The following is a 27,080-nucleotide window of genomic DNA, read 5'->3' as shown; positions in this document are numbered from 1 at the left end:
GATTCTACAGATCCCTCTGTATATTATTCTTTATTCCAGTCAGTGTATGCTTAATTTCTAGTTAGTCCTTTTTCATATCCTCGAGGGTCTCACTAAATTTATCAATGATTTCTAGAAAATTCTTGAAAAATCTTATAACTGTGGTTTTGAACTCTATATCCAGTAGTTTGCTTTCCTCCATTTCTTTCATTTGTGACCTGTTTCTTTGTCTCTGCATTTTTGTTGCTCCCCTGAGTTGATAAAGTAACTTTGTGTGCTAGGTGTCCTATAGGGCCCAGTAGCTGAGCCTTCCCAACTACCTGAGGTGGACACTCTTGGTGCACCCCTTTGTGGGCTGTGTGCACAGTCTTGTTGTAGTTAGGTCTTGATTGTTGTTGGTATCACTGGGAGGAGTTGACCTCCAGGCTGTGAGGATCAGTTGTGTCTACAATGGGACAACTTCTGTGCTGGAGACACCCTTATGGGGCAGGTCTTGCTTAAGTGGGGCTTTGGTGCTCACTGAGTCTGCCCCCCTGAGTGTGTTCCTTATGGATCTGAGGAGTTGTAATCTGATGGTCTCTCTCTCTGACCACTGGGTACACTGGCTCTTGGATCTCCAATGAGGTGCTAATTTAGCCTCTGCCTAAGGCCACTCAGCAGGAGCTATGAAGAGATCTGCAGATTCCTCTTCTTTGTTTGGGGTTTGGAGGTGCCCAGATGAGGCCCAGCTGTGAAGCAATGCAAGATGTTATGGGGCCTTGAGCCTTCTTTTGGAAGTTCTGGGGCTCTCTGACTCAGCTGCAGTTTGTTAGGTAATTTTAGATTGCAAAGGGCCAGGCCACTCATATGCAAAAGCCTCTGCACACAGATGGGGTGGGGTTGTAAATTGGGTGGGGCAGGGTCTCAGGGAATCAACAGGGCAGAGCAAACAGCTATGGGTGATCCTCAGCCTTGCCCTAAGAAGCCCCTGGGTCTCAGTATCCTCTGAGAGAAAGCCGCCCTCGAGTTTAGCCCTCTGCCAGATAGTCCAGTTTCTCCCCACATGAGTCTGAGTCCCCAGAGTCTCACCCAGAACTGGAGTTCAGAGCAGTCCGGAGCTTGTGTCTCCCTCCTGATTGAAAAAGCCAGCCATGTACTCAGTTGCCAGATCTTTCCTCATGTGTCTCCATACCTGTGCACTTCTGCACCTCCTGAGTCTCTGTGTGCTTTTCTCTTCCCTTCTAGCTGTAGAATTTCCACTCAGCCAGCCTTCCCGTGGCTCTGGATGATGTCCGTTTGTCTTTTAGTTGTAGTTTTTAAGTGGTTGTGTGAGGCGGCAAGTTCAGGTGTTTACCTATGCCGCCATCTTGGTTTCTCCCCTTTCTTTTTTAAAATGCAGAAAGGAAAGGAGATATCAGAAAGGAAGGGAGAGGAAGAGATAGAAACATCAATGATGAGAGAATCGTCAATCCACTGCCTCCTGCACACCCCACACTGGGGATTGAGCCCACAACCCAGGCATGTGCCCTTACTGGGAATCCAACCCTGACCTCCTGGTTCATGGCTGACGCTCAACCCCTGAGCCACGCCGGCCAGGCTAGACCTAAGTTTTCAAGTCTTTGAAGGAGGTTGTTACTGGATCCTGCGGTGAGACTATGTCTGGTTTTGTCAGAAACCACTAGACTGCTTTCAAAGTGCCCTTCCCCCCCCACTCCCCCCCTGACCCCAACCAGCCCCGAGTGCCGTTCCTGTGCTCCACCCGCCCAGCGTGTGCTCTCCGTTTGGATCTGGGCCTTCTGGTGGGCGTGCAGCAATGTCTCACTGCTGTTTCGGAGAACACTTCCCACACGACACAGGTGCCTCTCGCGGGCTCGCACCCCCAGCACCTCCTAATCCCTGGCATTTAGGTCTTCGCCGTTTCCAGTAGGGCGGTGCTCTTGCTCAGCGTTGAGCTCGAGTGCCTGGCTCGCGGCCGAGGCGCATCCTTATCAGATCCTTGTTCTCCGCTGGGGTTTGTCTGTCGTTTTGTCAGGCGCCCCGGCGTCTTGTGGGAGCTTCCTGCTGAAACCGCACGTCTGTGTGGATTGTCAGACCACGAGGAGAGTCTCCCTGGCCCTCGTCCCCTCAGGAGTCATGCTGGTGTTTCTCCCGCTAACCCGCCCGGCCCTGGGAGGGTGTGGTGTGAGGGAGGACGGACACTTCCACCGAGCTGCGTTCTGAGACCCCCCACCCCATCCCCAGCGTTAGGGGAGACGCTCCCGCTCCACCCCCACCCCGTTCCCGTCCGCTATCTGCCCGCACACCAGCACCCCCTGTCCCCTCGCGGGCCCCTCCTAGGAGCCGCTCCCCTAGACTTCACCCCACCACGCCTGGGCAGCTCTCCTCAGGGTCAGACGGTCCACGCCGGGGACTGCTCCCCTGAACCAGAGTCCCAGCAGCCACCCCTCCTGGAGCCGCTGTTCGCTGGGCCTCGGCACGCCTCTCCTGGTCTCTGGTCCCTCTGCTCCCCTCCCCCATCTTTTACCTCCTAAGGTGGGAGACCCTGGGCTCCCTCTAGTCCGCTCCCGCCCTTGTTGTGTCCAGTCTCGTCACTGAGTTACCGCTGACCGGTGAGGAGGGCACATCACACTTGAGTCCTGGAGGGTCATTGAAAATTGGGGTTCCTCAGTGTGCCGGGGGGAGGCAGTCCCTCGCCTGGTGCTCTGGGGTCAAAGTGCATGGAGTGGCATCTCCTGGCAAGAGGGCTGCTGGGAGTGGAATCCCCACAGCACCCGAGGAGCGTGGCCTAGTGTCCGCCAGGCAGGGAGTCGGGTGGCCCTGGGCATCCCTTGGTCCTGCTCTCTCAGCCTGGACCTGCGCCCTCCACTCCCAGCTCCAACAGCTGCTGCCACTCAACAACCACTGCAGGGCCCTGGGCGCCGTCTCCACGGCACACCCCAACACTGAGCTACCCCCCCCCCCCCCCCCCCGTCTCTTCTCCCGCATCCGTCTCAGCCAATGGCATGCCACCATCTGGCTGTTTTGGACAGACCCTCTGAGCATGGACCTTTCCACGGCCCTCCATTTGTCCCATTGCCAGAGCCCTCCTGGCCCTGCCTCCCAAGTGTGCCCCAAAGCTGACAGCTCCACCCAGCCTCTGGGCCCTGCCCAGCCTCAGCCAGGCCCCCGGCGCCCCCTCCTTCCCCCCCTCCCCACGTTTGGGGCAGTTCTAGGAGCGCTCAGCGTGGGGACAAGACCCGGATCAGCGGGGGCTCCTCTCTGACCCCTACACGCAGCTCCCCCCTCTGCCTGGGCTCCGCTCAGCTGGCTGCTCCCCACCAGGCGGTCCATGCCGGCCTCAGTGTTGAGCCATCTCCTCCTCAGGCGGCTCACACGAGGCTTCTCCATTGCAACACCTCCTTCCTGTCGCCGTGGCCCTTTCCGGCCCCCGTCTCCCCCCGAAGCCCTGTCTCCTTCAGTAGCCCTCGTGGTGTCTGGTCCCCGGTCTGGAGGGTGACCTCCATAAGGGAGGGAGTCTGTGTGGGTCCCGTGACGTCCCAGCACCCAGAGCTCGAGGTGGGTGTTGAACTAATAAGTCTGGGAGGGATGGCTACCAGGGTCTGAGGGGTGGTCATGTGGCATGGCTTCCAACCCCATCTTGTCCCCTGACTCACCGAGCAGCCCCCCTCCTGGGCCTTGGCTGTCCCTCTGGAGTCCTTGGACCCTGGCCCACACCCACTAGAAACCAGAGACCAAGAGCCATGCCCTGGGTGCCCGCCCAGCTCAGACCTGTGGGCCCCACACCTGCCCAGATGCCGTGGGAGCCCTGTCCCCACCAGGCCCGCCAGGGCCCTGGGCCAGTAGATGTGAGCAGGTCAGAGGTCAGAGAGGCCCTGAGGCTTTGCTGGGCCCATGGCCTCTGGCCTGAGGGAGGCCTCTTTCTGGGCCCACTCCACACTGGGCAGGGCACCAGGGGAGGGCCCCCTGGGACCCACTGGCCACTCACACAGGGAGGGACCCCGAGCACCCCTTTGTCCCTCCCACACATAGCTGTTGAGCATCCACCACGTGCCAGACTCGGCTCTGGGTGCTGAGGGATCCTGGGAACAGCATGGAGAGGGGCTCTGTCCTGCGGGGACTGACAGGTGCATGGGGGAGGGGCCTCCCTGGCCTTTGGGCACCAGAGGTCTCTTCTCAGCTGCTCTGTGGGGGGGGGGGGGGGCAGGGAGGGGGAGCCCCAGACTCCCAGCCTGGCTCCAGGCAGCCCCAGCCAGACCACCGCCACCTCTGCCCTCCCTCCCAGCCATAAGCCGCCTCTCCGACCACCCCCTCCCGCGGCCTTGCCGGCCTCCTGAGTGCCTCTGGGACAGCAGTCACATTCTAGCACATTCCTCCACCTCGTTCCCTTCTTGGCATGACCTCTAACTCCTCCTGGAGGTTAAGGCCGGCCCCTCCTCTGGCTGGGCCTGGGCACGGGCATGCAGCCGGCCCCTCCTCAGGGACTGAGCGCAGACCCAGGCCTGGAATGGAGCAGGAAGGAGCACAGGGTGGTCCTGTGGCGGCCGTCACTGTGGCCACAGCAGAGGGCTCACTCCCCAGGCCCTGCGAACCCAGTCCTCATGGACTTGAGGCCTAGGGAGGACGTGGGAGGGCAGGCTGGGGTCCCAGAGGAAGGGGGTCTGAGGCGGAGGACCGGGGCCAGGCCTGGCCTTGCTCTGGGGAGATGGGAGTGAGGGGCGGGGTGGGGGCAGGTCGTGGACACCGGCACAGAGAGGCTGAGGGTGGCTGAGGGTCCCTGAGACTCCCAGGCAAAGGGGGCGGGGGGATCCGGGCGCCAGGGGGTGCGCAGAAGCGGTGGGCACAGGGGAGGTGGAGCAGGGCGCCCCAGGGAAGGGGGGCTGAGAAGGGGGTGGGCCGCATTGAAGCACCGCCTGCGGGCCTGGGCCTGGGGAGGAGGAGCCAAGACTCGGGGTGCCGCCGCTGAAGGCGGCCAGGGGAGTCCTGGCCGGGACCCTGCAGCTCAGGTCCGTGGCTGTGCCGCTCGGGGCCTGTGACGCCCGAGTCGGGGGGTGGGGGGGCCCGCGATTCCGGGGGTGAGGGTCGCGACCCGCGGGGACCGGGCGGGAGGCTCCCTGCAGGCCGGGGGCGTGTCCCGGGTCAGCCCCGCCCACGCCCGCCCAGGCCCCGCCCCGCGCACGCCGGCCTCGCCCACGTGACCGGCCCGGGCGCAAACAAGCCAGTCAGCTGACCGGCCCGACTGCGCCGTCATCCCGGCTATAAGCGCGCGACCTCGGCGCGGTCAGCTCCGACCCCGCCGTCCGCTCCGACCCGACCCGACCCGACCCGGCCGCCGCCATGCAGCCCCCCTGCCTGCTGCTCCTGCTCGGCCTGCTGGCCGCGCCCGCCGCCGCGCTCATCAGGTGAGGCCCGCGGCCCCTCATGACCTCCGCGCCCCCCCCCCCTCCCCCCGAGCCCTGCCTCCTGCAGGGCCGCCTGGGGTGCGGCGGGGCGCTCTGCAGCCGCGGGGTTCGCTCAAGCCCCCGCCTCCCCAACCCGGGCGTCCACCCTGCCCACATCCTGGCGGGGCAGGAGGGAGGGCGCTGTGACTCCGGGCCGACCCAGCCTCCCAGGACCGGCGGGTGGGTGCCTGTGCGCCCGTGTGTGGAAGTCTGGAGGCCCCGGTGTTGGCTTACAGGCCCCTGAACGTGGGCGAGTTGTTCTCCCGCTTGGGGCTCCCCTTTGGGAACTGGGCTTGCCTTCCCCCGCTTTGTCACGTGAGATCTCACCGCAGGCCATGGGCTAGGAGACCCTCGAGGCCACCCTAAGTCTTAAGGTCTAAGAGTCCCAAAACCCAAGAGATAGGAAGGGTGTTAGCTGAAGGAGAGGGTCTGGGGGAGTGGCCTCAGGCCTGAGGGCCTGCACCCCTGTGCCAGGCTGAGGGCCCCCTCACCCCCATTCTCCTGCCCTTGCTAGGCTTCCTGCTCTGCCAGCAGGCCCACTCCTTTATGCCTCTGCGCCCCCAGCCCTGGGGGCTGTGTATCCAGCCTGGGCCCCAATCGGTCCTCCTGGGCCGAGGGCCTTATGCCCATGGGAAAGTGGATGAGATCATAGGCTGGGGAGCTGGCTGTGGGCTGAGCTGGCTGGGCCTTGCCAAAGGGCTGCCCTGCGTGGGCTGTGACCCGGGGTGAGGAGCCCCAACTGGAGCAGTTGTGGGGGAAGCAGCCCGCAGGCCTGAGCCTGCCTCTGCCCCACCCACAAGCCTCTGAACTTGGGTGAGGGTTCTGGGTGGGATAGCGGGGCCAGAGCCCCTCACACCGCCAGTGCAGTGGGGCAGGAGGCTGCTGGCTCCTGGATTGCTGCAGGGCACGGCCCTCCCCTCCCCCCAGGCAGGAACCCCGGGCTCTTCCCACCAGCCTCCCACTTTCCCAGGACACACCCTGGGCTTGCTGGCAACAGCCAGCCATCACCTTGAACTTCGAATCCCAGGTGGCTGCTAACCTTGCTCAGTGTGCTCTCCTGCCCCGCCTCCTCACCATGGCAGCAGAGAGGGAGCTCAGGCCCAGGCTCCAGGGACCCCTTTCTGCTCTGATGGCCAAGGCCCGTGCACCACACAACCAGGGCCCCTGTGCTGGGAGGCAGAGGCTCCTGTGAAGGGTGCTCCCAGGGGGGTACCAGGGGGCTGTCAGCCGAGACCCCGCTCTCCAGGTGCAGTCCTGATCCCCCCGGGGCTGCATCTGGGGAGGAGAGAGTGAGGGGTCAGCAGTACGCGCCCGAGGTCACTGCAGTGTGGGGTGAGAGCGATGGAAAGAAACGGGGGTGATGTGAAGGGCAGCGGAGGCTGGTCAGGAGGACTCCTCAGAGGGGGTGGCATTGAAGCCCAATCTGATGCCAGGAGGCAGCTGCCCCAGGGAGGACAGGGGAGGTGGGAGCATGGGGGTCTACCGTCTGAGTGGAGCTGCGGCCAGAGGGCCAGGTGAACAGGGCTCAGAGCAAAGGGGTGACAGGTGGCTGCCGACGCCGGAAGGATCCCACCAGAGGAGATCACGGGAGAGATCCCAGTGGGGACAGGAGACGAGGGGGTCTCTGAAGGCCCTGGTGGCTGAGGAGGGGGTGGAGCAGGTGCTGGCTGCCTCCAGCGGGGATGCTTGGGTGTGGGTGCAGGGGGTCCAGGAGGGAGACAGAGGCTTGCCCTGCCCTAAGGAGCCCCGCCCCTGCCCCCCTCTCAACAGAATCCCGCTGCACAAGTTCACGTCCATCCGCCGGACCATGTCGGAGATGGGAGGTCCCGTGGAAAAGCTCATCGCCCAGGGCTCCCTTTCCAAATACGCCCTGGGGGTGCCCGCGGTGACCGGGGGGCCCGTCCCCGAGGTGCTCAAGAACTACATGGACGTGAGTGTGGGAGAGTGTGTCCACCTGGGTGGGGGTGGCAGGCTAACCCAGAACACGGCTCTGGGGGAAGGTCCGTGGGAGCCGCACACGTGGTGGAGGATGCTCTTGTTTCAGCACCGGCCTCTGAGGGCTCACTTGCCCTGTGTGGGAGGAGCCTCCACTCGGCCATGCCCCCTGCCCGCATCCCTGGGGTCTGCACAGCCCGCGCTCCTGCCTGGCTGAGAGGGAGGGCTGGTTGGGGTGACCTTGGCACACACCTGAGACGGTGACCTCAGCGGGCCACTGACCATGGGCTCAGAGTCGGGCGGTGCCTCCTCCTCGAGGCCGGCCTGTGGGGTGTGGGGCCAGCGTCACCCTCCCCGGTGAGGAGCTGGGCGCAGGGCCACTGGCCGGCTTGGGGAGCCCAGCGTCTAGCACAGGCCTGCCCCCCGGAGATCGGGTTCTGGGCCTGCCTGCTGGGGCGTAACTAACTGCTTTGGAGCTTGTGTTCCTGCGCACCTGCTGGCAGGCCCGGGGCAACCTGTGACCCAGTCTGTGTCCACCGCCTGAGCAGGGTAGAGACTCAGGGTTGGAACGTTCTGGAAGCCACACCACAAGCTGGGGCCTGGTCATCCTATCCCAGATCTGGGGACATCTTGGGGTGCCCCACCCGAGCCTTAGGGAGCTGGCCTCTTGCTGCCATCGGCCTTGGGTCCACCTGGGGTTGGTTCAGGGGCTGTGCACTTAGTCCTGGCTGTCCCGAGCCCCGGCCATGCCAGGAAGCTGGAGCCTCAGGCATGTGATATAGCCGGTGGAGGGGGGCTGTGGCCCAGGGTCAACTGACCAGTTCCTGATTTTCCTCAGTGCCCATGCTCGGGTATTTGCTGAGTCATTCTCCATTCCCCCCCAATCCGGACAATTAATGAGTCAGCTGCTCAATGGGCCAGAGAGAGATGCCCGGGGGAGGGGGGCGGGGAGGGGGACTGGTGCCAGAATCCTGTGGTGACTGGTGTCCCGGGCTCCTTCCCTGGGGGAGGGGATGCCCAGTGCCCAGGCAGGCAGGGCCTAGGTGACCACAAGCTCAAGAATGCCCTCTGACCTACGAGAGGGCCAAGGATGGGGCTTCCCTTTGAGGTTCACAGGGCACATGCGCCCATATGCTCCCTGGAGCCCCTGCTCCCTCTGTGTGAGATGGGGAACTGAGGCCCAGAGCTGTGAGGCAGCGAGGCTGGGCCGTGTGGGACTCCGAACCTCCAGGGTGTCCCTTCTCCCTTTGGCCACCCGGACTCCTCTACCTGGGAGCCCTCCAGGCTTGGCCCTGTTGGGCAGGAGCAGGAGCAGGGTAGGAACTGAGGCCCAGAGTCAGGCTCTGACTTGGCCCCCGTCCTGGAGAGGCAGTCTCTCCTCTCCCTTCAGGGCCTGGACCGCGGGGGTCCTCCCGCCCGAGGCTCTGGTCCTCCCCTCATGAGGCTCAGGTCCTCCCCGCCCGAGGTTCATGGCTGGCAGAGCCTGTCCTAACTGACTGGACACTGGTTTTATGTTCCAAATGGGGGTGTGGGGTCTTCCTTCCTCTCACCCTGGCCAAGTAGGGGTGGGGCTGCACGCCGGGGCCTGGGGTGGCAGGTCTGGACTGGGGGCCCCTTCGCGGGCTGACAGCCCTCCCCGCCCCCAGGCCCAGTACTACGGGGAGATCGGCATCGGGACGCCCCCGCAGTGTTTCACTGTCGTCTTCGACACCGGCTCCTCCAACCTGTGGGTCCCGTCCATCCACTGCAAGCTGCTGGACATCGCCTGCTGTAAGCCAAGCGTCTGTCCGGCCCCAAGTGGGGAGGGTGTCAGGGGCCGGGCCCGCTCTGCACTGCCCGCACTCAGCTTGGAGCGGGCAGGAGGCCGAGGCCCTGTGGGGTGGGGGGACTAGCTCTCCCTGGGCGCTGGGGGCTGCTGCCCAGCCTCTGCCTGCCTCCTCCGGTCCCGGGGGCTGGCTGTGGGCTGACCGCCGGGGAGGAGGCTGCACGTGGGCAGCCTGCTGCTCCCGATTCTTAGACGCACCAGCCGGCCCGGCCCAGGGCTCCCGCTTTCCGGGTGAACCTGTTCCTGCCGGCCTCGTTTCTCGTGGGCTGGGCCTGTGACGGCCGGGATGGGGCAAGACCCAGGCTGGTGCTAGCCCACTGTCCCGGGCCCGGCGGGAGCAGCCTGTCCCAGTGTGGGGTCGAGGGTCGGAGGCCACGGCGGGCGGCAGGCTGACCGCTCCTGTGGCACAGGGATCCACCACAAGTACAACAGCGGGAAGTCCAGCACGTACGTGGAGAACGGCACCTCCTTCGCCATCCACTACGGCTCAGGCAGCCTCTCGGGGTACCTGAGCCAGGACACCGTGTCGGTGAGTCCCTCTCTCGGTGGCCTTGGTGGCTCCGGCTCCCTGGAGAGGTTGCTGATTTGGGTGGCAGTGGCTGTCAGCTGGGGGGACGCCGGGGTCACAGCCAAGTGCAGGTCTGGAGGGAGGGGAGAGAGCTGTGCCCGCGGGGGACAGCGTGGGGGCGGGAAGGGAGCAGGCCTGACCCAGGGGTTCGCCGGGGGTTCGAAGGCCAGTGGGGCAGAGCTAGGGTTTCCACACCGAGGCGGCGCTGAGCCAGGGTGCACAGGTGCAGGTTTGGGACCAGGGCCCACTGGGTGGCTAACGGGGCAGCCTCCGCCCTGGCTCCCTGCACGTGGGTGGGCAGGTGGGCCTGAGGGAGGACTCGCTCAATCTGATGCTTGGGTTTGAGATGCCTGCAGGTGCTTGGGGCTGGTCCTGGGCAGGGGAGGGCGTCCTGCTCCTGGGGAGGGCAGAGGTGTGGGGAGCCCCTCCGGCAGCTGACAGGACACGGGGTGCTTTCGGTCCCCACCAGCATTGGTGGGGGGGCATGCTCCCCCTCAGGAGGGGCCAGCGGGCCAGTGATAGTCTCTGGGTGTGGAGCCAGCTCGAGACCTGGCCCGGGAGTTGTGGGGGACGAGAGAAGGTCCCTCAAAGCCCCGGCCCCGGCCCCTGAGGCACAGGAAGGCAGCGAGCCTCCTGCAGGGCTGTCGTCGGCTGCAGGCGGCCCAGGCCATGGCACCCGGGCCAGCTGAGGCCAGCAGCCCTTTCCCAGGCGCTTCGGCTTCTCTGGGCCACCCTCCCCACCCCCCCACCCCCGAGTCTGCCGGGCCCCGCCCCCAGCTGCTCCGGCTGAGGCAGGATGTGGCCCAGCACACTCCCTCTTCCACTGTCACCCGCACAGCACAGCCCGTTCCCACATCCTGCTCTGCCTGCAGCCTGCCGGGGCAGGAGCGGGGGCGTGGCCTCAATTGCCAGGGTTGAGAGTGGGGGCCCTGTTCCCTGGGCTGGGCTGAGGGCAGAAGCTGCCAAGGTGGGAAGGGGTGGGAGCTGGAGCTGAGCAGGGCCTCCATCTGTGCTCCCCGATCCCTGTTAAAGTTCTGCCAGAGTGGGCCCCCCAAACCCCTCAACTCCTTCGCTCCCCCCCCCCCATGTTTCCAGCCCTTGATTCCAGCCCCCTGCCCTCAGCTCCATGTGCCAGGTGATGGGCAGGGACCCGCTGCATTTTGTAGCTGGGCCGTGCACACGCAAGGCTGGCTGGGAGCGCCCGCCTGGGGCTCGGGGAAAAGCTCATGGGTCTACAAGGCCCCCTGACCCCCTGCACCCCTTCCTCCCCCCCCTCCCCCCGCAGGTGCCTTGTAACTCGGGCAAGGCAGGCCCGGGCGGTGTCAAGGTGGAGCGGCAGGTCTTCGGCGAGGCCACCAAGCAGCCGGGCATCACCTTCATCGCAGCCAAGTTCGACGGCATCCTGGGCATGGCCTACCCCGGCATCTCGGTCAACAACGTGGTGCCGGTCTTCGACAACCTGATGCAGCAGAAGCTGGTGGAGAAGAACATCTTCTCCTTCTACCTCAACAGGTGCGCGGGCGGCCCCGTCTCACCACGGCCCGGCCGCGCCGATGTGCAGGGGAGCGGGCCCAGCTGCAGCGGCCCTGTCCTCCCTGGGGCCCTGGGCCATGCCCCCGACGGCGGCTGGAGGCAGTGCGGCCGCCCTTCCAAGGGGAGCGGGCCCTAGAGAAGGCCGTGTCTCCCCGGGGGCCGTGCCCAGCCCTGGTGGGTGGGCCTTCCTCAGAACCAGAGCCGGGCCTAGTGAGGGACCCATGTGGCCCAGTGGCTGCCTGCCCAGAGGGTACAGGCCAGGAACAGCTAGCTCAACGCTCGGGGCTGCCCGGCGCCTTCCCTCAGTCCTCTGGTTCCCCTCCTTGGCTCCTAGCATTCCCGTCCCCGTCTGCCCGCCAGCCTGACCCTGCTGCCCTTGCTGGCAGACCAGGAGGTCCTGACCACGGGCCCTGGGCCAGGCCTGCAGTCCACTCGGGGTGTGGGACCGGAGCCCTCCCCTAGGGCAGGAGAAGGAAGCTCCATCCCTTCTTGTGCCTCTTCTGGATCCTTCCATCCTGCGGGCTCAGGAAGGTCCTGCTCTGGCAAGCTCTCTAAGATTGCTCCAACCACCCCTGGCCAGTGACCTGGCCCAGCCTTCCCTGTCCTACCGGCCCTCGGGCTGGACATGGGACGGGCAGGGGGCTGACTGCCCCTCCCTGACCTCGCAGGGACCCGACTGCACAGCCAGGGGGCGAGCTGATGCTGGGTGGCACCGACTCCAAGTACTACAAAGGCCCCCTCTCCTACCTCAACGTCACCCGCAAAGCCTACTGGCAGGTCCACATGGAGCAGTGAGTACTGGCCAAGCTGCGTTCGGGGGGGTTGGGGGGGGTTGGGGGGGGGCCTCCAGCTGCGGGTCAGCAGGCCCCCAGGGAGCGAGCAGGTCCCTGGGGAGCCACCAGCCCAGGCTCTGGTCGGTTTGGGAGGGGTTGTGGCCATGGATGGGCCGGGCCCCGGGCCCCGCTGGCCCTAGGTGCCTCTGGTCACCTGCTGCCCTCTCCACTGTCCGTGAACCTGCTCTTGGCTTCTGGGCTCTGCTGCCCGACTTCTCACGGTCAAGGCCTGAGAGAGGAGAAAGCCTCCTGCCAGGGCTGCAGCTGGCACGGTGGGGGTGCTGAGCGGCCCTGGGAGACACATCCACGTCCCCTGCAGGGTCGACGTGGGCAGCGGCCTGACCCTGTGCAAGGAGGGCTGTGAGGCCATCGTGGACACGGGCACCTCTCTCATCGTGGGCCCCGTGGACGAGGTGCGGGAGCTGCAGAAGGCCATCGGGGCCGTGCCGCTCATCCAAGGAGAGGTGAGCAGGGCGGCCGGGCCAGCGGGAGGGGCGGGTACCCAGGTGGCTGTTCCCCAGGCCACTGTCCCCCCACACACTGTCCCCCCCACACACACTGCCGTCTTTCCTTCAGTACATCATACCCTGCGAGAAGGTGTCCAGCCTGCCCGAGGTCACCCTGAAGCTGGGGGGCAAAGGCTACAAGCTGCGTGCGGAGGACTACACGCTCAAGGTGGGGAGGCGGGGCCGTGGGGGCGGGGCCGGGCGACCTGGAGGCGGGGCAGTGAGGGGGTGGGCGGGGCCGGGCGGCCTGGAGGCGGGGCAGTGGGGGTGGGCGGGCCTGGGTGGCCTGGAGGCGGGGCCGTGGGGGCGAGGCCGGGCGGCCTGGAGGCGGGGCAGTGGGGGGCGGGGCCGGGCGGCCTGGAGGCGGGGAGGCCGGGCGGGCGGCTGGTGCTAATGCTCGCTTCGCCCTTCCAGGTGTCCCAGGGCGGGAAGACCATCTGCCTCAGCGGCTTCATGGGCATGGACATCCCGCCGCCCGCGGGGCCGCTCTGGATCCTGGGCGACGTGTTCATCGGCCGCTACTACACCGTGTTCGACCGCGACGAGAACCGCGTGGGCCTGGCCGAGGCCGCCAAGCTGTAGCCGCCTGCCCCCTGGCAGGAGAGGAGGAGGGTCGTGGGAGGAGGCAGCGCCCGCCCTTCCGGCTGCCCACCCACACTCACACACTCACACTCACTCACACTCTTGCACTCTCACACCTGCAGCTGCTCGGCGCTCAGTGTGGCAGGCACCGTTTCGTGGTTTTCCCTTCCCCAGTTGCAGAATGCCGCCTGCCTGCAGTCTGTCTGTCTGTCTGTCTGACGGAGGGCGGGGCTGAGGGCAGCCAGTAGGCTCAGTAGTGCTCAGAGCCCTCTCACTCACCTGGGACACCCAGCTCGGCTCGGTTGTGCATCCCAGGACCTGCTTCCTCCTCCCTCTCCCCACCCTGTCCCCCCTGGGCCTTGGGGGCTGATGCCCTGGCGGAGCTTCTGGGCTGAGCATCAGGGCCAAGCCGCCACTCTGCACCAGGCTGCCTTCCCGGTTCCCTCTCCACCCAGCCTGGGCCTGGAGCTGGGCAGTGCCACCCCCACCCGTCCGTCCATCTCAGGCCCATCAAGGAAGGGCCAGCTGAGGCCTGGGGCCAGCAAGAAGGAGACGAGCCAGCCCTGGGAGGCCGGTGGGTCATGCTGGGGCCTGACCCCATCTGGGAAGGGGGACGGGAGGGTGCTGGCACCGGCCTTCTCAGAGGCTGCCCCTTGTTGAGTGACTGGGAGCCAAAGTTGACCTGGAAATAAAGTTACGGATCTGTGTGTGGAGCGTGCTTTGTGCTGGTGGGGTGGGTGGCTTTAGATCCCAGTGTGGGGGAGGCTGACTTGGGAGGGGGTTGCTTGGGAGGTGCTCGGCACCTGGGGTGATGGAGGCTTGGGCTGGTTGCTGGCTCGTGCCTTGGCCTGGAGCAGTGACCAGCAGGGTGTGGCTGGGCTGCAGGCTTCTGGTGAGCCAATGCTTTTGCCAGGAGACCGTGTACTGTGGCTGCCATGCTTTCCTGGACCACGTTTCTGCCCTTGGGGGAGACCTCAGCAGCAGGGCCCTGCGTTCCCCCATTTCCCACACACCCCACTTGGGCTAGGAAGGGACCTGCGCAGGGTTGGTGGGACTAAGCAGCTCTGGAAGTGGCCTCGCCCTGTGCTTGCCAAGTGCCAAGCAGGCCCACCTGGGGTCACAGTCACAGGGTTCAGGGATCAGAGTTAGGAATCCCCTCAGGCCGCAGGGACTCCTTCCCACCCGTTTATGGCTTCTGTGGAGGGGTGGGAAAAAGGACATTTTCCAGGAGGTTTTGAGGGATGGATAGGAGTTTGGCACGTGGCATCGTCACTGGCCTGGTGCCTCTCCGGCCTGCAGGGCCTTGGCTGCCATTGGCCGGGCCTTGGGGTCTGGGCCTCTGGGAGCACCTCTAGGGCTCACCCAGAAGCCAGGAGGCTGGCAAACACGTGCCCTGTTCTCTGCACCTGAAATATGAGCAAGAGCGGGCAGACCAGCACCTGGCAGGGCTGCCGGGAGGCTGTCATCCAAGCCGTGTGCTCCGAGGCCCGAGGGCAGCGCCTCCGGGAGGGGCCTGTTTCTCATGGCTCAGGCCACGCCTCGGCTGGCAAGGTCCCAAGGCCCTGGCCCACAGCTTGGAATCGCTATGCATGTGACCCGCCCAGCTGGAGTCTCGGGCCTCCAGAGGGTACCTCTGTCCCTGCTCTGGAACTTGGGGACCAGCACGGCCTGCCCAGCATCAACCCCAGCCCTGGCCCAGGCCCTGCGGTCATTCATGCTCCTGCCCAGAGCCTGGCCCTGCGGCCACCCTGGGCACAACACCTGCCTCCAATCTCACCCTTAGCCTCGAGTCTCTAGATTAGGTGACTAACAGCAGCTCCTCACTGCAGACCTGCTCTGCCCCAGCCCAGGGCCTATGTGGACCTGCTCTGTTCCTTCCAGCCCATACCCTGCATTGAGGTCCCCCAGGTGGGAGCCCGTGGAGGCCTCAGAGAGCAGCCTCACGTGGTCTGCAGGAGAGGGGTCTGACCTGCTGCGGCCTGGAGCAGACCCTGTGGGACAGTGCCCCTTGCCTGCTGCCTGGGACCAGGTGGGCTGTGAGCAGACCAGGCCCCGCTGGTCACCCCCACAGCCCTGCCCAGAGAGGACCGGTGAGTCTTTGGCAGAGCCTTGGTGGGGAAGAGATGTCAGGGAAACCCAGTGGTGTGGTGCCCAGGCCCCACTCAGGCTGAAGGGCCCCTTCAGTGAAGGCTTGGCCCCCGAGGGAGGTCTGGATGCCCCCACACCCGGTCGCAAAGGGGCAGTGGGTGTTGGTGAGGGAGACCTGAACCCTGGCTCCCCACAGACCCCAACGGCCCTCATGTCTGGGCCCTGGCCTTGGCACCTCGGGTGTGGCCAGCATGGGTCAGAATGGAGGGCTTACCCACAAACCGGTGTTAGCAGCATTTAAGGCTGACTTTGTGCCCCAGGTTCCTGACAAGCCCAGAGGAGGCTGTGCCAGGCTGGGGGTGGGGGACGGGAAGAGCTTGGAGAGGGGTGGACCTGTGCCAGGCCGGGCTGGTGCATGGAGTTCTGGAGAGAAGGGTTCAGAGGACCAAGCAGTGGCAGGCAGGATCCTGAAGAGAGAAGGGGTCCCTGAGGACCCAGGCTCAGGGGGGAGAGGGTCATGAAGAGAAGGGGGAGCGGGCTGAGAGGGTCCAAGGGGAAGGGGTCTTCATGGGGGAGACGCTCAGAGCACAGCTGGCCTCTGGGTCACAGTTTGAGGGGATGAGAGGCAGATGGCCACCATGCTTCAGGGCGGTGGGGCCCAGGGCCCATGGACGGAACAGGACCCAGCTCGGAGTGGCGCCTTCATGGTTGGGGGTCTCCTGGTGATGGAGGGGATCACTGGTGCTTTTGCAGGAGTGGGGGCAGTGGGCCAAGTGAGAGAGAGAGGTGGTGGGTGGATGAAGACAGGCTGTGTGTGTGGGGCAGGCACTGCTTAGGGCACGTGACGTGTGGGGACAGCACCTGCAGGGGATGGGATCGGGGGGATGGGACCCAGGGGGACGGGACCCAGGGGGACGGGACCCAGGGGGGCGGGACCCAGGGGGACAGGACCCAGGGGGATAGGACCCAGGGGAATGGGATCGGGGGGATGGGACCCAGGGGGACGGGACCCAGGGGGACGGGACCCAGGGGGGCGGGACCCAGGGGGACAGGACCCAGGGGGATAGGACCCAGGGGAATGGGATCGGGGGGATGGGACCCAGGGGGACGGGACCCAGGGGGACTGGACCCAGGGGGGCGGGACCCAGGGGGGTTTGGACCCAGGGGGATGGGACCCAGGGGGGCGGGACCCAGGGGGATGGGACCCAGGGGGACTGGACCCGGGGGGGCGGGACCCGGGGGGGCGGGACCCGGGGGGGGCGGGACCCGGGGGGGACGGGACCCGGGGGGGACGGGACCCGGGGGGACGGGACCCGGGGGGACGGGACCCAGGGGGACGGGACCCAGGGGGGGTGGGACCCAGGGGGGGTGGAACCCAGAGGGATTGGACACAGGGGGATTGGACACAGGGGGACAGGCTAGGCCCCTGGAGAGGGGAGGGCTGGAGAGTGGACTGAGCTTCAAGGAGAACGTGTCCCTAGGACTGGAAAAGGACATCTGGCCCCATGGGCAGACGGGCCAACTGGTGAGAGGACATGGGCTCTGAGACCAAGTTTGAGGGAACTGGATTAGGAAGGTAGTTCAGGGGCTCGGCCGGAGTGGGGGTCAGACTTGGGGAGAGGAGAGGCAAGGCTTCTACCGGGGTGTGCTTGGTGGCTCAGGGGGCTGGCACTGGGGGTGTCACCTCTGGTTAGGGACGGGGTCCTGTAGGCTGGGCACTGGAGTGCTCCATCCTGCCACAGAAAGACTGCAACTGGGGGGCTAGGGACTGCGAGGGTCAGACTCCAGGAGGAATGGGCCTGCGAGAGGCTAGTTTGGAGGGAGGAAAGGGGCTCTTGGGGGAGACCGCTGGGAAGGGGTCAGGAGGGGTCAGGGGCTCAGCCAGAGGGAGGGGCCGGGGGCGGGCTGGGCTACCGAAGTCAGGATGGCCTGGGGGGAGGGTGTGCATCCTTGGATAGCCTTGAAACCCCAGGGGGTCGGGCTTCGGCCCCTGCCGCTGCCGCCGCCGCCGCCGCCGCCGCTGCCCCCACCCTGCGCGCAGGAGGCGGAGGTGGCTGTGCCCGCAGCCGCCTGAGTCGAGCTCGGGCTGCAGCCGCGCCGCCCGCCTGGCTGGCGCTGCGGAGGGCGCGCAGGCTCTGGGGACAGCGCCACCCGCAGCCCGCGCTCCCTGCCCCCCATCCGCGCTCCCCGCGCCGAGGTCGGGACGCCAGGACGCGGAGCGGCCAGACAGACCGCGGCCGCGGGGCGAGGAAGGACGCGCGGACAGAGCGCAGGGCCAGGCCGCCAACCCGGAGTTGCCGTGAGTGAGACCGCTGCGTCCGGCTGCGCGCAGGGACCGGCTGGGGGTCGCGGGGCTGGAGACCCCGGGGGCTTGGGGACCGGAGACCACGGGGGCGCGGGGACCGGGTTGGGGGCGCGGGGACCGAAGACCCCGGAGACTCCGGGGGCGATGGGCGCAGCGCATCCTTGGAAAAGCGCTCCTTCGGCCGTGACATTGGCATCCGGCGCGGTTCCGGGAGGGCGGCGCCCTGAGGGTGCCGGCGCGGGGTTCGGGGGTCCCGGGGCCGCGGGGAGCCCGGGGGGAGCCGGGGTGGGGGCGGGGGCGTCGTGGGCGCAGGTCGGAGCCCCGCAGCCTCCTGTGCGCTCGCCCTCCGCCCGGCGCCCGGGCCCGAGCGGCTGCCTCTCGGGCTGCGCGTCTCCGTGGGGAGCCTTGGCTGGCGGCGCCTCCTCCTCCGGGAGCGCACAGATGCGGTCCGGGCCGCGATGTGTCAGCGTCTCCGCTGCAGGTGTCCGGGCCGCTGCTCGCTGCCAGCGCGGCAGGCAGAGGCCTCATTGTGGGCCGCCGCTCGGGGGCCGGGCGGGGTGCTGGCTCTGTGTATGGCAACGTAGGCCAGGCGGGCCTGGGGGCGGGGGGACGGGGGCTGATGTCAGTGGGTGCGTGTGTGTGCAGTTGGCAAAGCCATGAAAAGGCCCCAATGTCCGTGCCAAGGCTGCTTGAAGGGCCTCGGTGTGACACGGGAGGCAGGTGGCGGGCGGGCGGGCAGCTGGCCGCCTCCCCGGGAATGTCCTGTCCTTCGGGGCTGCCCTGGGCTGCAGGGGAGACGCTGCGGGCGGCCAGAGCGCACTCGGTTCCCATTCCTCTTCTCGCCCCGCAGGCCCAGGGCCCGGCCGTGCCCAGCGCCGCTGGGAGCCCCGGCCAGCACCACGGACGGCGCCCAGGAAGCCCGCGTGCCCCTGGACGGGGCCTTCTGGATCCCCAGGCCCCCCGCGGGGTCACCCAAGGGCTGCTTCGCCTGCGTGTCCAAGCCCCCCGCCCTGCAGGCGCCCGCGGGCCCGGCCCCCGAGCCCTCGGCCTCTCCCCCGATGGCACCCACGCTGTTCCCCATGGAGGCCAAGGGCGGCAAGGCAGACAGCGTGCGGGGGGCTGGCCAGCCCCAGGTCTGCAAGCACCTGGCGGAGAAGAAGACGATGACCAACCCCACGACGGTCATCGAGGTGTACCCCGACACCAGCGAGGTCAACGACTACTACCTGTGGTCCATCTTCAACTTCGTCTACCTCAACTTCTGCTGCCTGGGCTTCATCGCCCTGGCCTACTCCCTCAAGGTGAGTGTGAGGCGGGTGGGGGTGCAGGGCAGGCTAGGGGGGTCGCTCTACCTCACCCTCTCAGATGAGCCGTGGGTGCAGCGGGTGCAGCCAAGGGGGCTGAGGAGCGAGGAGGGTGTGGGGAGCTCTGGCGGCCCTCCTGTGCTGAGCTGGGAGCTCCCGGGGGTCTTAATTGGGCTCTGGCTCCACAGGGCCCGGCTCTCTGTGCTGCCAGCTTAGGGGACAAACTCAGGGCCCAGGGCCTGTGCTCTGGGTGCAGTTCGGGGGGGGGGGGGGGTTTAGACCTGGACAGCTGCCCTGGATGGATGGGGCTGTGGAGGGGCCCTGGAGTCCTCCCCCTGACAGGAGGAGGATATGTCAGGGCGGCTGGACACCTTGTCCAAGCCCCTCGCTGGGGAATCTGATGCAGGACAGACATGTGGAGGGCGGCCACACAGACTGGTCACAGTCACGCCCCCCCCCCCCCCCCTTCACACAGTTCTGGATGGTCTGCCAGGGAGCCTGGTGAAAGCCGTCAGCACGTCCTGTCCATACTCTCAGAGCCCGCAGCCTGCCCGGGTAGGCATGGCCCCAGAGCCCAGAGCCCCTTGCTGCTCTGAGAGGAGCTGGCCAGGAGCAGACAGGCCCCCACCAAGGGCACGGTAGAAACCGGTCACAGGAGGGAAGCTGTGACCACTCACACATGGGGGAGAGGTCTGTACACGTGTGTGTGTGAGGACAGAGAGCCCAGGCTGCTGGAGCCCCACCCAGGAAGAGTCCCCCATCCCCTGTGGCTCAGGATGGGCTTGGCCTGCAGCCAGCAGATCATCCCCTTCCCGAATGTGAGGCCCAAGGTCCAGTTCATTTCACCCACTGCAGCTGACCAGCAAGGCGGGGGCAGCGGGTTGGGGACGGTCCATGGGGGCTGCAGGGAGGGGAGGGGCGGGGCCAGAGAGGCGGGGCAGATGGAAGGATGTGGACTGTTCTGTCGCTGTGCCTCTGTGAGCCGCCCGCCCGCCCTGGCACTGTGCATCTGACCGCCTGGCTTCCCCTCCTCCTGACTCACCATCGGCGTCGGCATCGCTGACCGCCATTCACCCCTCCGTTCCGGCCTGTGAACTTGTCCTGGGTTCCACCATGTGGAACCATGTTATGGGAGTGAATGTGTGTGAGCATGCATGTGTGCACAACGTGTGTGCATGCATGCCGGTGTGTGCACATGTATGTGTGAGTGTGTGTGTGAGCACACTGTGTGAGCATGAATGTGGACATATGTGCAGGTGTGCATGTGCATGCATGTGTGAGTGGAACTGCATGTGTCTGAGCATGTGTGCATGAGCATGGGCATGCATATAGCTGTATGCTTGTCGTGTGTGCATGTGTATGTGTGCACTGAGTGCCTGCGGTGTGAGTGTACATGAGTGTGCATGTGTGGTGTGTGTGTTTGTGTGTGCTGCAGAGGCAGCAAAGGGGGGATCCCTGGGAGCTGGGTGGGGACTCCCAGGCCAGCCCTAGCTCGGCCTCCCCTGGTGCCCGCCGCCTGTGGGCCTGGGCCGGCAGCACGGCTCCTGTTCGGAAGCGTCCCTTCCTTCCTGGGCCTGGCTGTGGGCGGCCGGCTGGCACGGGGCAGGCCCATCTGCTGCAGGCGTAGGTAGGTCATGGACTCTGAGTGGTGCGGGCTTGTGCGGTGCAGGGGGCAGGTCGGGGCTGGTGCTCCTGAGGGGCAGAAGGCACTCGACGCCTCCACCTGGGGCTGCTCGCCTGTGTTCTTCCTCGTGGGCAGCAAGGGGCAGAGGCTCGGGGCTCACCTGGAAGGGCGGGCACACAGTGCTGGCGGCTCAGGCTCTCACTCTGGGGAGTTCATCCATCTGTCCACCAGCTGCTCAGCCCAGCCGGCGGCACCCACAGCATGTGCAGCTGGTCATAGCACCTCCATGGGCACCCGGCAGGCCTGGGTCCGAGGCCCTGGCTGTGCTCCCAGTGGGTCCCTCAGAGCAGTGAGCTCTTGAGACGCCACCTTGCCTCCCAGAGCCCATCCCTCATCGTTCACAAACCAACAGAAACTCCACAGGCTCACGGTGGCCGGGCAGAGGCTGGCGTCCTGTGGGTGTGAAATAAAGACGAATAGATGGAGGATGGATGGGTTGGTAAATTGATCGCTGCCTCGCACATGTGCTTATCCATCTTCATACCACCCGCCCCCGCCCGCCCTCCCCGATGCCGGGCAGCACGTTCACTGCGGGCTGGGCCTGCCACGGGGTGCAGCCTAGTTTTGCTCAACCCAGTGTCCAAGGGAGGCAGACAGGCATCAGCTGTCCGTCCATGCTGTCTGCACAAGTTGCTCCTCATGACTCCCGCCCCCCTCGCCACCCCCTGTCTTGGCATTGCAAGCCCCCTAGATCCATGCCAACCTTCCCCGGCCTCACTGAACACCCAGCCCATCTGTCCTGGGATCACACCTCCGTTTGCAACCTGCCCCCCCCCCCCCCAGCCCAAGGGCTTAGGGAAGACCAGGGTCTCTCTTCTGCAAATACTCGACTGACTCCCTCTGGCCGAGCCCCCTCCCCTGCAGACACCCATCCCCTCCATGGCTGTCCACCCACCAGACCCTCCCCTTCTTACTGCCATCAGGGCCCCAGGCAGGGCTGGCCAGCCTAGGGGCCTGGGGTGCTGGGTTAGCAGTGCATGGACAGGACAAGGTGCAATGAGCACCCCGTGTTTCAGAGAACGGGAGGGTGAGGTTGGGGTTGGTATGGGATGCTTCCCACACTGTCCAGGGAAGGATAATGAGGGGGCAGGTGTTCCCAAGGAGGAAACATGGAGACACGAGGGGAGGAGTCAGGGACAGTGAGGCCCGTGCTCTGTGGGGAGCAGAGGAAGGTGGTCCAGGAAAGGCGGATGGGGGGCGCGCAGTGCAGAACAAGGACCACTGTGAGGCGGTTGCGGTTGTGTGAGCAGAGCTGTTGGGGAGAAGGGAGGCGGTGAGAGAAGCCCAGAGGCAGAGAGGAGTCAGGGTTCTCAGCAGGGTCCAGGCAAGAGGGCATGTGGCTGGACCCAGTACAGGATGGTGACAGGAGAGGAGATCTAACGAGGTTGTGGGCCCAGGAGGCTGTGCGACTTCTCAGTGACAGGAAAGCCAGAAAGGACAGGTAGGAGGGAGGATGCTGGGTCAGCTCTTGTATATACATATTGGCCCTTCCCTCCTTTCAGAATGTCAACACCATCCATCCACACCCACCCGCCATCATCCATCATCCATTCATCCACCCATCCATCATCCATCCATCCATCATCTATCCATCCATCCATTCATCCACCCATCCATCATCCATCCATCCATCATCTATCCATCCATCCATCCATCCACCCATACATCCTCCATCAGCCATTTGCCATTCATCCACCTACCTATTCATTCATCCACCCATCTGTCATCCATCCATCCATCCATCCACCCATCATTCATCCATCCATCCATCCATCCATCCATCTATCTTCCATCCATCCACCCATCCACCCTTCCATCCTCCATCAGCTGTTCATCATTCATCCACCTACCTAATCATTTATCCACCCATCTATCTATTCATTTATTTATTCACCCATCATCCATCCCCCATCATTCAGTCATCCACTCATCCATCCAATCACCCACCCATCCATTATCCATCCATCCATCCATCCATCCATCCATCCATCCATGTTTTTACATCTTCATTAACAGTCTCCTTCCTTTCCCACTCTCCCCATCCCCTCCTTATACATCAATTCACTTAACTGTTCATCTAACCTCACTTTCTCAGTAACTTGTTCCACTTTACTTTACCAGCTCCACCCCATCCCCCAGTCCACACGTCAGTACATCTGTTCATCCTTCCAGCCATCTACTTCCCTTCCCTCCACTGCTCTTTTGCTGCACCTCACCCACTCATCACGTACCCCTTTCCACTCATTTGCACCCTTGACCCCACCCATCCATGCAGTCTATCCCCTATAATTTTTGTCTATTTCCCCTCCCTTCTCATCCATCCATGTATACAATTGGTCATGTACCCATTCATCTATGATTGTGAATTCTCTTGCCTTTTTTCTTTTCCTCCTCTTCTTTCACTCCACATGCTGAATTCAATTTACCAATCCACCTCTCCTCTATCCATTCATCTATCTATCCACCCATCCATCTGTCCATCCATCCTTTCATCTATTCATCTGTGCTCCCTGTAGCCATTGATGTCATTCGTCCATCCACCTACCTGCCCACACACTCACCCATTTTTTGTTATGAAGCTTTATACCGATCTTTCAATCCATCCACCCACTTTCTTCCCCCTCCCCCTGGACTCCTTTGTTTATTCAGTTCATCCCAGAGTACATCCATCACCGCCCTCCCCCCCATTGTGCATCCTAGGCAAAGGTGGATGTACCACCAAAAAGTGACTCTGAGAGGATTAACGGAACTAAGACCAGGTCACGCCATTAGCCCAGTCCCATGCCCATCGCCATCTCTCTTGTATCACTTTTACTGTGATTTCACCCACCATCCCCCTCTCCATTCTTACCACCATCGCTTCCACTCCCATCCCTTCATTCGCCAGGACACATATCTGTCACCTTCATTCACACGTCCATTCTCCATGCACTCGTCCACCCTCCATCGCACACGCCCACCCTCCATGGCACATGCCCACCCACCATCGCACACATCCACCCTCTGTCCACAGCTTCTCCTTTTCTTTCCCCCTTTCTTACCCCTCACCTACCCACTCATTACACTCTCCTGGCTCCTCCTAACCTCTCTCTGTGACCCATTCCTCCCTTTTCCCCACCCAGCCCATCCGGCACCTTTGTCCACCTGCTTCACCCACACCCTGGTGCAGGCTTGTTTCCTCTCCTCTCATGTCTCTCCTCACACACCTGGTCCATCAGTGTCCCTGACTATCCGCCCACCTTCCTCCTCGCACCAGCCCCTGCCTCTGTCTGTCTGTCCACCCACCAAGCCATTAACGTAAAGATGTCCCCTTCCTGCCACGCCACATCTCTGCCTGTCTCCTCCCTCTCTCCTCAGGGGCTGTGGTTGTTGTTATTTATTTAATGCCTTTTTATTGATTTCAGAGAGGAAAGGAGAGGGGAGAGAGACATCAATGATGAGAGGGAGTCACAGATCGGCTGCCTCCTGCACACCCCACCCTGGGGATCCAGCCCACCATCCAGGCCTGTGCCCCAACTGGGAATCAAACTGTGACCTCCTAGTTTATAGGTCGATGCTCAACCCCTGAGCGAGGCCAGCTGGGGCCCTGGTTGATTTTTGATTAGTTGGGACGGATCCATTTAGGATGATGCATGCGCTGTCTCATTGCCCCATCACGTCTCTCTGAGACCAGCTTCCTTGTTAGTTAGTTAGTTAGTTAGTTAGTTAGTTCTCTCCAGCTTCACTGAGATGCAATCAACACATAACCGTCAAGCCCAAGGTGTGAGCACTTCAGAGCTCCACTTCCAAGTACGGAGCAGTGTGACTCACCCGGGGTTTCATATAAAAAACTTTCAGACCACCGGAACCAGTTTGGCCTGTGGACTGAAGGGGCCCAGGTTCAATTCCAGTCAAGGGCATGTACATTGGTTGCAGGCACATCCCCGGTAGGGTTGTGCAGGAGGCAGCTGGTCGATGTTTCTCTCTTATGGACATTTCTAGCTATCTCTCTCCCTTCTTCTCTGTAAAAAATCAATAAAATATATTTAAAAAAACAACAAACATTTCAGACTAAAAAAGTACAAAGCTTTCCCGTGTGCTGTCCCTCAGACGGCTCGCCGGGGTAACGTGGCACCGTATTCACCTTCCCTGTCTCCCACTCGACGGGCCTGTGTATGTGGCAGTGCCCACGGGAAGGACTCTGTCCAGTGGAACCACAGGCCGGCCGGCAGGAAGGGGTGCTGAAGCGGGTCCCCCGCTGCCCTGGCCCCTGCTCTCTGCCTGCCCAGCCACGGGCCTGGTGGGCCCTTCCTCACCCCTCCTCTGACCGCCACGGGCCTGGTGTGTCCTCCCTCACCCCTGCTCTGGCTGCCACAGGCCTGGTGCGCCCTCCCTCAGGCACCCCTCCTCTGGCCGCCACAGGCATGGCGTGTCCTCCCTCACATCCCCTCCTCTGGCTGCCACGGGCCTGGCTCACCCTCACTCACCCCTCCTCTGGCTGCCACAGGCATGGCGTGCCCTCATTCACCCCTCCTCTGGCTGCCACAGGCCTGGTGTGTCCTCCCTCACATCCCCTCGTCTGGCCGCCACGGGCCTGGTGCGCCCTCACTCACCCCTCCTCTGGCTGCCACGGGCCTGGTGCGCCCTCACTCACCCCTCCTCTGGCTGCCACGGGCCTGGTGCGCCCTCACTCACCCCTCCTCTGGCCACCACAGGCCTGGTGCGCCTTCCCTCACCCCTCCTATGGTCACCACAGGCCTGGTGTGCCCTCCCTCCCTCACCCCTCCTCTGGCTGCAGGTCCGGGACAAGAAGCTGCTCAATGACCTGAACGGCGCCGTGGAGGACGCCAAGACCGCCCGGCTGTTCAACATCACCAGCTCTGCCCTGGCCGCCTCCTGCATCGTCCTGGTCTTCATCTTCCTGCGGTACCCGCTCGCCGACTACTGAGCCGCCCGCTCGCCGACTACTGAGGCGCCGAGCGCCAGAAGGGCTCTTTCAGGACCGAGATGCCGTGGGGGGGGGGGGGGGGGCAGAGCGGGCGTCCGCCCTGGGCCCCGGAGCCATGAGCGGGCGACCAGGCTGGCGAGGTTCGCATCATCGAGGGCGGCGAGCTGCGTGCAGGCCCCTCTCGCCCAGCCCTCCACCTGCTTTGGCCCCTGGCTCCTCCTGGGCTTCACCCCGGCTTCCCGCGGCTGCACCCCCACCCCGTGTGCCCCACCCGGGTCCCTGGGTCCCTCCGACCTGACACCCAGCAAGAAGGGCTCCGAGGGAGCTCCCGGTGCGTGCGTGTGGGGGCTGCTGGCATCTGGGGACTCCCTCCACCCACCCCCTGACCCAGGCTCCAAGCTGCGACCCCGCGACCCCGCTCAGAGCTCCTGTGTCTGTGAATTTTCAATAAACTCCTGCCCAGCAGCAGCCGGCTCCGCCTCTGTCCCTGCCTCGCCGGAGGGCGGGGCGCCAGCTGGAGGTTTGGGGGAAAAGGGGGGGTGAGCGGGGTGGGGTGGGGTGGTGGTGGCATTCAGAGGACCCCACCGGGGAAGTTTGCTCTCTAACCCTGGAGGTCTGTCCGCTCTGCATGACGGGAGCAGCCCGGCCAGCATTGCTCAGTGGTGGGGTGTTCACCTATGAAGCAGGAGTCAAGGTCCAATTCCCTGTCTGGCACATGCCTGCGTTGCGGGCTTGATCCCCAGTGGGGGGTGTGCAGGCAGCAGCCCATCCAGGATTCTCTGTCATCACTGATGTTTCTATCTCCCTCTCCCTCTCCCTTTCTCTAAACAAACAAACAAGACGGGGGGCCAGGAGGCCTTGGGTGAGGTGCCGAGAGGATCAGGCAGCCCCTTGGCGAGGAAGAGGGGTGCAGCAGGAACAGGCTGCCCACGGGGCTAACAGCAGGGGACACCGGCAGGTGTGGGTGTCCTGTCCCCCTGGGGCCTGTCTGTCCACCTGTGGAGGAGGGAAGAGGCATTCGCCTTCTGAGCTGCGGTGAAGGTCAGCCAAGGGGAAATGAGGGAACAGTTGAAGTCGCTGGTCCAGGGTCAAGGTCAGGGCCCCTGCTCCCCAGGCTGGCGGCCAGGCTGAGTGCTCCATGGAGATGAGCTCAGCTCCCTGCCCAGGTCCGGGGGTGGGGGGAAGGGGGTTGGGAGGTTGGGGGAACACCAGCCTCTGAGATGTCCCTGGTGACAAACAGGGGACTTCAGGGAGGCATGAGATTCAGCCCGGGATCGGCAGTCACCCCAGGAAGGGGCGCAGACGAGGGGCCCAGGGGCTCCGAGCCCTGGCGTGAGGGGCCACGGCCGTGGAGACCGGGGGCTTCATGCAGGTGCGGAGAGAGGCCTCCTGTCCTGAGGCAGGGGCCCTGGTGGCCAGGACCCGCAGTGGAGACCAGGCTGCAGCCTTGCGGGTGGCGGGCCCGTCTGGGGTCAGGACCAGCCTGGAGGCGTCCAGGGGAGCGGGGCTGGGGTTGTGGGTCGTGAGGATTTAGGGCGTTGGCTTATCTCCCTCCCCGTAGAGGCCAGCTGGTACCGAGGGAATGCCCTCAGAC

General features: G+C 64.6%; 2 protein-coding genes across 4 annotated transcripts; both read left to right on the top strand.

The window, feature by feature from the left end:
• The first annotated feature begins 5,182 nt into the window (after positions 1-5,182).
• Positions 5,183-13,885, top strand: CTSD (cathepsin D). The gene is made up of 9 exons (XM_036428783.2): positions 5,183-5,357; positions 7,167-7,326; positions 8,978-9,101; positions 9,567-9,685; positions 11,010-11,236; positions 11,926-12,048; positions 12,410-12,554; positions 12,667-12,765; positions 13,011-13,885. Exons 1-9 carry the CDS (start codon positions 5,293-5,295, stop codon positions 13,176-13,178), a joined length of 1,230 nt encoding a protein of 409 aa, XP_036284676.1. The 5' UTR covers positions 5,183-5,292; the 3' UTR covers positions 13,179-13,885.
• A 2,791-nt stretch (positions 13,886-16,676) lies between these two features.
• On the top strand, positions 16,677-25,950 carry IFITM10 (interferon induced transmembrane protein 10). Of its 3 annotated transcripts, none has more exons than XM_045578210.1 (3): positions 16,677-16,842; positions 18,422-18,872; positions 25,337-25,950. In XM_045578210.1, the coding sequence occupies exons 1-3, from the start codon at positions 16,802-16,804 to the stop codon at positions 25,484-25,486; spliced, it is 642 nt and encodes a 213-aa protein (XP_045434166.1). In that variant the 5' UTR covers positions 16,677-16,801; the 3' UTR covers positions 25,487-25,950. The 3 variants fall into 3 exon arrangements, with proteins under 3 accessions (XP_045434166.1, XP_045434167.1, XP_036284691.1); XM_045578211.1 differs by lacking the exon at positions 16,677-16,842 and adding an exon at positions 18,030-18,052; XM_036428798.2 differs by lacking the exon at positions 16,677-16,842 and having other exon boundaries at positions 18,207-18,872.
• Positions 25,951-27,080: the final 1,130 nt, after the last annotated feature.

This window comes from Pipistrellus kuhlii, unplaced genomic scaffold (genome assembly GCF_014108245.1).
Source record: "Pipistrellus kuhlii isolate mPipKuh1 unplaced genomic scaffold, mPipKuh1.p scaffold_m20_p_91, whole genome shotgun sequence".
Lineage (NCBI taxonomy): Eukaryota > Metazoa > Chordata > Mammalia > Chiroptera > Vespertilionidae > Pipistrellus > Pipistrellus kuhlii.
The sequence above is the reverse complement of the archived record's forward strand: the minus strand, read 5'-3'. Positions and strand labels throughout refer to the sequence as shown.

What these genes read in the sequence shown, in the direction of transcription:
- IFITM10 (XM_036428798.2), top strand. Translation starts at nt 18,228, where the DNA reads ATGAAAAGGCCCCAATGTCCGTGCCAAGGCTGCTTGAAGGGCCTCGGT. An exon ending in CCCTGGCCTACTCCCTCAAG is followed by an intron (nt 18,873 to 25,336) that starts GTGAGTGTGAGG and finishes CTCTGGCTGCAG; the next exon opens with GTCCGGGACAAGAAGCTGCT.
- CTSD (XM_036428783.2), top strand. Translation starts at nt 5,293, where the DNA reads ATGCAGCCCCCCTGCCTGCTGCTCCTGCTCGGCCTGCTGGCCGCGCCC. An exon ending in GCTGCTGGACATCGCCTGCT is followed by an intron (nt 9,102 to 9,566) that starts GTAAGCCAAGCG and finishes CCTGTGGCACAG; the next exon opens with GGATCCACCACAAGTACAAC. An exon ending in CGGAGGACTACACGCTCAAG is followed by an intron (nt 12,766 to 13,010) that starts GTGGGGAGGCGG and finishes TCGCCCTTCCAG; the next exon opens with GTGTCCCAGGGCGGGAAGAC.